This window comes from Bicyclus anynana, chromosome 18, assembly GCF_947172395.1.
Source record: "Bicyclus anynana chromosome 18, ilBicAnyn1.1, whole genome shotgun sequence".
NCBI classification, from domain to species: Eukaryota; Metazoa; Arthropoda; class Insecta; order Lepidoptera; family Nymphalidae; genus Bicyclus; species Bicyclus anynana.
The window spans coordinates 1,805,348-1,814,901 of record NC_069100.1 but is presented as its reverse complement, the minus strand read 5'-3'; the positions used below and the strand labels follow the sequence as shown (position 1 = coordinate 1,814,901).

General features: G+C 29.4%; 1 protein-coding gene across 6 annotated transcripts in view; it reads right to left on the bottom strand.

The window, feature by feature from the left end:
* The window catches only part of LOC112046086 (protein enabled), a 106,314-nt gene continuing 96,760 nt past the window's right edge, over positions 1-9,554 (bottom strand). For all 6 annotated transcript variants that reach the window (XM_052886707.1, XM_052886706.1, XM_052886702.1 and 3 more), the window contains one exon: positions 1-8,864. In XM_052886707.1, the coding sequence (XP_052742667.1) occupies positions 8,836-8,864 (29 nt within the window). In that variant the 3' untranslated portion in view covers positions 1-8,835. The remainder of the gene's footprint in view (positions 8,865-9,554) is intronic.

The following is a 9,554-nucleotide window of genomic DNA, read 5'->3' as shown; positions in this document are numbered from 1 at the left end:
TTTATTTTACTTACGTATCAATTTATTGACTCCAGCATAATTATGTACACATACAACAGTAAGCTAGCACTCCTCAGTAAACGCCAATCGGAAAAAGCTACTAACTATTGTAGAATTTAGTAGAAATTACGATATTTGTTTTGGTATATCCCCTAAATTATATAAATTCAGAACCATAGGTATAATAGTGAATATTTGTACTAAAAATCGACATATCTTCGCATACCTAACGGTTATTTAATAAATTCACGAAAATCACTTTTAAATTATCTAAAAAAAATGATTTAAAAGCGTTTTCCATCGAAAAAAACAACAAAAACCTGAAATACTTCGTTTAAATGCAAAGTTACGTCAATTCAAAGTAGTTTGTTCTAATATATTGGCAGTGTTCTAAGGAATCTTAAATTAGTATGGCGTTTACATTTTACATACATCCGAACCGTTTTATTCATTCAATACATACTTACGTTTAATTCATATTCATAATTACCCATACAAAACGATTACGCGACTAGGTAACTTTCTTTTGCTACGACTTTTTGAATATAAAATAATAAGTAAGAAGAAGTTACATACAACGAGAAAAAAATATTGTTTAATTTTTAAAAAAATCTTTTTTTTATTATTTCGTTAAGACGTATGGAATCTGCGGTCGAGAAATATATATTATACGGGTCCAGAAATATTTTCGCTGTAAATAAAACCTGTACCTACTTATGTTGTCTATATTTCAGTAGAATGAAATAACATATATCATTTGAAAAGTAATCACAAATTACTGATGGAAATAAACAATTACTGATTGAACTAATTCAAAGAAAAAAAAATCCTTGACCATACAAGTGAAAATCTAATATTGCTATATGAAAAAAAAACTAATACAATAAAATGAAGGGAAAAATAAAGAAAACGAAAAAATGGCGATCACAAAAAAAATATAATTCGTAAAGTATATTAATTAATAATATTTACAATTATTCAAGTGACTACAAAGCAATGAAAACAATAGTTATTTCTGATAATAATAATTATTAATCAGTTATAAATTGAATTACACCATGTGGTACTAATAGCGACAACTGCGTCAATTTTTTGATTTTTTTTTGACACAGCGCCATATATATTTAATAAATTGAAAAAAGCTAAATAATATACATATAAATATATAATAGACACATTTTGCGTGTCAAAAAACATTGATTTAATTGTTGAAGCGATAATAACCAGCATAATATTATATATTGTCTATCTTCAGATATGTAATTACAGAAATATCTGAAGATAGTAAACAACCAACTTGTATGTCAGTGTTTTCTTTGACAAAATAGCTTGTAATATCATAGGCCTATTTAAAATGAACAATCTTTTCTAAAAAACAAAAAAATCTAAAAATTACGTAATTGCTCAAAACTTTGTATATATTCTTATAACTTTCATAAATCACAAAAATCAGCCAAATTCTAGTAAACTCATACGGCATTTATTTTACGTTGTAAAAACTTACAGGACAAACTACTGGCAATAATATAATTAGCTCACTAGAGAACTAATTCGGTTTCAAAACTAAATTGACAGTTGTAAAAATAATGTTTTTAACAAGGAATATAGTAAAGGTCGTAGTTTAGATTTTTTGATTTGTAAAGTGTATCACATAAAGTCCATTGGGCTTTAAATGTGTTGGTAACTAGTAAGACATGTAAGATAATAGATCAAGCGCGTTTGTGTGTATAAACTTGAGTTTTGTTTCGTAATGCGGGGTACAGACCTTCAGTTTTAACTGCGAAGTTTAACTGTATAATTTTATCTAATCGAAAGAAAAAATTAGTCTCCATACAAACTCTGGCCCAAATTATACAAATGGCACAGAGCCAAAAATTGGCCATAAATTAGGACAATTAAGGAGAACTCGTGAGATTTTTTTTAAACATGGAACAATACTTTATACCTAGGTCACAGCTCGAGCTTCTAGCCCTTTCAAGCCGAGTTATTATTAGAACTGTCAATTTAGTGTACTTTACACATTTATGGAAATAATCTTTAAACTGAATTAGCACATTATTTGTATTGAACAAAGTAGCTTGTCCCATAATGCGCTAAAAATAATACACGGTAATGAAGCAGCCAAGTTTGCGAGCTACCTTGCATTTTGGTGTTCATTTAAGGTAATTTAATAATAAAAATCACCTTACAATATAAATACACCGATTTTTTTTATATAAGAAAGAACAGATTTCCTTAAATTATGCATACCACAGAAATAAAATAAGCTCTCAACAATTAGGCGAATTTAATACAATATTCGTCGAAAATGGCGTACAATTTACACAACATACCTTTTATACCAAGAGCTGGCGGACCATTTGTTCGAAGTCTTTTTACATTTCAAGATACAGCTGTACTCAACATTTAGGGCCGGATTCATCACATTTTGAAGAGTATACAAAGTCCAAACGTAAGCTTAGTTTTTACTTACTTAGCTTAACTTACACTATTACTTCATGTCAAATGACGAAGACAGCATTTTTAAATTAGTTATCCGAAACGTATAATTCACTATTATAAGCATTCAAAGTTTTTCAAGAATATAAAATTCTCAATAAAATAAAATATAAAATTATTAGAAAATTCTCAATTTTCATGACAATTTTATAAGTATGAGCTCAACCGACGCCTTTTTTTCTCAAATTCCAGAAGTAAGTAATTAAATATTTTAAAGTATGTACACAGAAGCAAATTCGACATGTACGTCTTTCGTACAAACAATATTGCATTACATATATTATTTATATATTTGCATACATACAAAATGCTTTTATATTGTTAGTAAAAAAAAAGGTTATTTTTTTTATTTTTTTAAGTACTTCGAAGAAATTGTCTGCCGGCTCTTAGTCTATTCTATTCAATAAATACACAATCTTTGACATAACTGAGACCAATACAAAAATTGTATAAACTTGCTTTTTTCTTCATTAAGACGACATAAATTTGGTTAGTTTTAGTTTTTTTAATACTTACAGTTATCTTACTGGTTATAGATAAATATCACTAAAAATTACTTATTTATACAGGATTTTAGGTAGTTAACGTATTGTAACATTTTATGATGTATGCAAAAAATCATCTATTTTGAGCTTCGAATGTAATAATTACTATAATTTTTTAGGATATTAATTTACTCGTAACAAGCAGGTTTGTTAATCTGCTGTAAAATTACGCTCTGATATGATATTAAAAAAAAAAACATATTTTTTAAATAATATTAAGATTTTTGCTTTTTAATGAATCACATGGTAGCATCACCCAAAATGGTGATTTATTTATCAAATAAATAGGTTTGCCCATTTGAAATTTTTTTAACTGGCACTGTATTGTCTACGAATGAACTCAAGATTAGGTCAAGAACGTTATTTCAGTACGAGATCACGTCTTTCATTTCATAGACACAAATAGTGTGAATCTTTTAAAGTGCCAGTTGAAAAAAATTACATATAGCAACACGTATACGTGATATTCCATATCAAGTGATACTGCATAATTTGATTAGTTTCCACCAATTAATCTTTGTATAAGAATGGACCAATGATACAAAAGCGAAATCACGTGATAAATTATATCACGTGATTTAGTCGTCGTCTGATTGGTGGTAGTTTGGCAAGTTCGTTGATGACACTCCCATGATATGCGGGCGACGGGAGGGGAAAAACTGCGCGGGTATGAAGTCGTGCGCGCAGGGCATCGATACCCCCCTCCCGGCCCCCGCGTGCCATCGGGAGTGTTACGAACGAATTTGCCAAGCTATAGTAGTATCGTGTCAGTGTATAACATTCGAAGCTCTAAATCGCATTACACTTAAAGATAAATGCACAGTCAGTCAAAATAAAAATAAAGATAATATAAAAAAAAAATGGAATCACGTATGCTATCATAAGCACCAGTTTCATTTTATGAAACAAAAATCCAATAGAAATGTGCGAAATATTATATCCCAAAAAAGGACTTTTTATGGCAACAAAAAATTGTCAAAATCATTTTTTTTTTCACTATATGAAAAAAAATGTATGTGTTTAATATAATTTTTATTTGTAAACACAGACTTAATGAAAAACAAGGATGTGCACCAACATATTACACGCATTATAAAAAAGTCACGACTATTTTTCATTAATTACAAGATTGTTCTGGCATAAGGTTATTCTTTACTTTCAGAATAAAGGAGATCTTTTGTGAAAAAACTTGGCCATTCATGTGTAAAAAGTATATGATAAGATATATGTAGATGATGATGACAAACTAATAAAGTTAAAATTGGAAATTTTGGCTAGTTATTGAATGCCTATGTACTTAATAAAAACAATTACTCATCATATTCTATAATATGAATAGATACATTCCAGATTCAATTCCAATTGGCTCATCTGTTATGTTCCATTAAGTCTGTGGTTTCTTGCGATAAAAGTGTACAGTTAATAAAAATTAAAAATATGAATGTATTTAAATGGCCAGGCCGTAAAGGCGTCTATTTGTTTATGGAATGGTGTTACTTCAGTCCTTTATGATATCTTATAAACTTAACTTATGGCTGCATTAGACTGAGAAAAATTTTACTGATACAAAAAGTCCAATGTTTTTCCCAGCGGCTCAATCATTTTAGAGAAATAATTGACAGATTGTGTTAAAAATGTACTTTAATTGCTGAATTAATTTATTAACATTAATTTATAAATTTAAAAACAAAAAGCATAGGCTTTGAGTTTTATATCGAAATCTTTTTACCAAACGTTAAAAGCAGTTTGGTTCTCAGTCGGTTAATAATCCATAGATAGTGGTTTTCAATAAAAAATAAGTTTCTAACTTAATGCTTTTTTATCGCTCCATATTGATCGGTACTCGATCGTGTACTATTTACGTAGTGTACTTTAAAAAAAAAGAAGTATAATTGCGTTAGAATCTGTAAACACAGCCTTGTATGAAACAGTTAAACAAGAATCCTGGGATTCAAAAAAATAACCGCAGAAAATTATATAAATATTCAAAAAAATATCCAAAAATTAATTGATATAAAAGATTTTTTTTTTTTTTATTTCATAAATCCCGTTTCCTGTCTATCATTTTTGTATAATCTGTGATTGTAGGTTTAAAAATCTTTTGCCGGTTGAAATAGTTTTTTGGTGCACTTATATCTAATTTGGCGTATGTTTCGAGACCCCCAGAGGTTTTAAAGTTAACAAATGTCATCTGTCAAATTTGTATGGAACTGTCAAATTTGTATGGAACCGTCAAATTTTGGTTATCCATACAAAACGATATTTTTCCACCGTACAACCTGTTTCGTGTCATTTTCGTGACACTGGGGAGTTAATCTGTACCCAATTGGGATAAACAAAAGAAGTATTGCGTTGAATTCAACAAAATGACATATTAACGCCATTGTGACATTCATTCACTTGAAAACTTCGGTAATGTTTTAACAATTAAACGGAAATCTTTTTCGAATTGACTGTGAACTTTTTTTATTCTTCCAATGTCAATGTTTTTTTGAATAAAAAAAATGGTTATTCTTAATGCATATTTTGTTGTAAGTCTTTTTGTTGTAATGCAAAAATATTTGGTGTTTAAAAAATAAGTACAAAATGTATGATTTAATTTCTGAATTATTTTCCTCTTATTTATGTGGAAGACGATATACATTCGTGTGAACTACAAAAAAAAAATGTAGAAACCTTTTTGAAAATTGGTGATAATAGGTGTTTACAGCTACGTACTATTTTGACGAGTTACAAATCCTACAGCACTACATTCTAGTTTTAGCTCATTATGTTTTTTTTAGAAAATTAATCTACATGTTAAGACGTCACTTTTAAAATATTATCACTTATGGAAGACCGCTAAAAGAGGTTCTCATTTCAGCCGACAAAAGACATCATTTATAACTTTATATTGTAACTTTTAAACACGTTCGCTTCCTAAAGTAAAACATACTATGCTACGGAGTCGGTTATTTGAGAACACAGAGTATACAAAACAATATTGTATAAGCTAGATACATATTATACACAGTTACACGATGCTCTCACACACAAACACATCAATAACACACATATTATGTGTTGTATATCTCGTGGATAGATAACAGACACTCATCTTCGTTAACTCCTATTTTAACTCCTATGTGTGAGCATCATGCGAAAGAAGAAAAAATTTATAAAAGTGCGTTATATTATATTTTTGTATACTCCGTGGTACCATAATCGTTATTGTATAGTCAATAAATATAATAATACTAGGTATAACTTGATACTTGTCGATTATTACACATTTTTTAATATGTTTTTGACGATTTTTAAATGTACGAGTTTTTATATTTATGACCACAATTTTGACACATCTAAATGATGTCAAATTGATTATCACAAATTGTTATCCTTTTCAAATAGTATTATAATAATTAATAAAATACATATCGTGAAATTTCTGTACCTACATTTTTATTTTTAGCAATCGCTAAAATGAAAATTTCACTGAGTTACTGTTACAAAAAATAGGTCCTGTAAAATTTGTATGGATGACAATATTTCATACAAAATGTACAAACAAATCAATCTTACCGGATTTTACATAACGTAAAAAAATTTGAGCTTATTGAAAAAAAAGTCATCAGTCGCTTTTTTAATCTCGATAATAAGGTAAATACCTTACTATCGATATTAAAAATGGTCAAAAAATCGTCAAAAACACACTATTATAATTATTGTATATCCTTACAGCCTACGTACACAGTTTATACGTATATACCAATAAATACTTTTTTTTTTTAGTTTTTAAGTATAAAATTAGAAAAAGAAAACAACTCGCTTTATGCTTGGTTTCGTGCGATTCACCCTACGATTAAGGAAACTGATTGCCATTTATACTTAATATAGCTTATCGCCAAACCTTGATACACTCAATTTCTGCCACTTGAAAATTTTTAATTTTAACTTTTTTCTGTTATAATATTGGGCAGATATTTCACCATATTTGCTCATAAAATCATTTTGTTGGGATGATGCTCAACGGAAAGGAGAGATGTATGTTTACTATATTTTTTTCAAAATTCCATACGAAACACATGGTGGCTATTTTACAAAATAATGGAAATAAAACATTGAAAATAAATTATCAAGTATTGACTTCTATCAAAGTTTGGGAGTCAATGGTGTTCAGTTTAGTATAACAACACTGTTACATAAAATGATATCGTTGTTATTTTTTTCCGACTGGCAACACTTATAATACCGTTTATTACAATCACAGTACCCAGACGACACTGGCGAACAGTTAATAACCAGATACAAATTACCCAGTGTTGCTGGCAACACTTATTTTAATTATTTATTAATTTAACATTTTTTTTTTCAGCCTTATTTGGGGCATCGAGCATTAGAGTCTATAGTCTCTGACGTCAATCATTGCAGCGAGTTCGATAGTGATGTTCCGTGAGAATTGATTACACTATCGACTATCGATGTTTTAATATTAACAATGTCGATAGTAGTTACACAGACATCTAGACATCAAACATGCTAGGAAGCTCGCTCGTCGAGCATGTTCGCGCTTTGAGACCCAGCTTACCAAGTTTCAGCCATACACATATCTATTCCATTTGCAAATTCTTAATCTTAATACGAGTTATTTTTTGGAATATCCCAGCTAAGGTGGAGTTAAACTACAAGAGATGCTATACCACGTAACATTATTATTAGGGTAAGGTTAAAGTAACCTTTTGCGGTAAAACATCTAGTGTTAATGATAAAAACACTCGAAACCGCATGTCAAATCAAATTGGACTATCCCACTACATAATAAACACCTGTACTGATCGATCTGTCTGTCATTTTGGCGATATTATTTTTTTTCAAAACTGTCAAATCTAATACATATGCCTTTAATACAAAATTAATATTTGTATTGTTTATACAATATGTACAAATATTAATTTTGTATTTACATTTAGTACCCAAACATTTATTTTTTACTCTGTTTATGTGTATTATTCGTTGCATATTTACTACAAATCTTGGTATATTTTATTATTTATATATGCACGTAGACGGTTATTATCATCAATATTTAATAATATTTAATACTTGCTGTTGGATAATAAGTTATTGTATATTGGAACTGTTAATATTACAGTGCGCATCACATACGGGGTTTGCATACAACAAATCTAGGATCGAGACGTGGCGGTCAAAGTAAAGTGAACCTAATGCACTTTATTTTAAAGTAGTTATTTCTTCTTCTGATTTCAATTAACGATTGGATGCTACTTTATAATCACATGTAATCTGAGTTATCGATAAATGCGAGGCACATCACTGATATTTCTTGCAAGGCTTGTGACAGATTATCGAAGCTTTTTCCACGTTTTATATCGTTAGAACTACAATTTTTTGCGACTAATCATTTGTTTGTTTGTTTATTTCTCTTAGCGTTACAATCCTTGTACTTATTCAGATATCGGATTTTTTTTTCAGTTTGTATTCAATGTACTATTTATTCCAGATACGCGCTGCGCACTATAACATTTATATAATATGTATTTCACTATCATTATAATTACATTACTTCCATGTATATATGCTCGATACAAAACATTACGAATAATTATAAAATGCTCGCTACAAACTTGGTGTATTTAAATTCCAACATACTAATATGTTTGAACGCATATTGTTATATATATAGTTGACATAAGGTACGGTAGGCTTGTTTAGAACTGTCCCAGTCAGTTGGAGCTGCATACTGTACGGTATGGTTGCTTAGAACTGTTCCGCAGGTCTGCTGGCGGCAGGTTTACCTGCGAGCGAATTCCGCCTTCATGGCTGAAATTGAAAAAAAATTAAATAGTATTGTTTAACCAACTTAAAAAAAGGAGGAGGTGCCCAAATCAACGCATATGTTTTTTTTTTATTATTTTTCTTTCCGAAACGGCTTCAAAGTGATCAGAATGTAGCACATACGATGTTATTTTTTGCTTTTAGTTTATTTTTGTAATTTTGAAGTCAAATACTCCATCAAATATTTCTTTAGTTTTTGTGAACAGTTTTTAAAATATTTAAAAACATGAGACACTATATTTCTTGAATATTGAAAATTACTAATGCGACGGTTCGTGTCGTACTGACTCGAGAATGTATTACTTTTTGAATTTTGTATTCGGAGCGGCTACGACACCGTCGTGTACGGTACGCTCCATCTGCCTATTATTCTTAATCTGTGAGTGACGTCATGAATAGTTGAAATATAGATCATGATGGACGACTGGCGTTTTAGCTCGTATCGTCAAAAACATATATAAAAACTAAAATATTCATGTGATCGTGACGTCTCAAAACAATATGAAAATATTTTTTTTTAATCTAGAAGAACAATAATGAACCGTTAATTAAGACCATTATAAAAAGTGTCAACTAGCCTATTGGAGGACAACGGGAATATTGGTTATATTTAAAAAAGGTATGGCAAATATTTTTTGTTGTTGTTATCAATTGAAAATTGTAAGATTTTTTTTA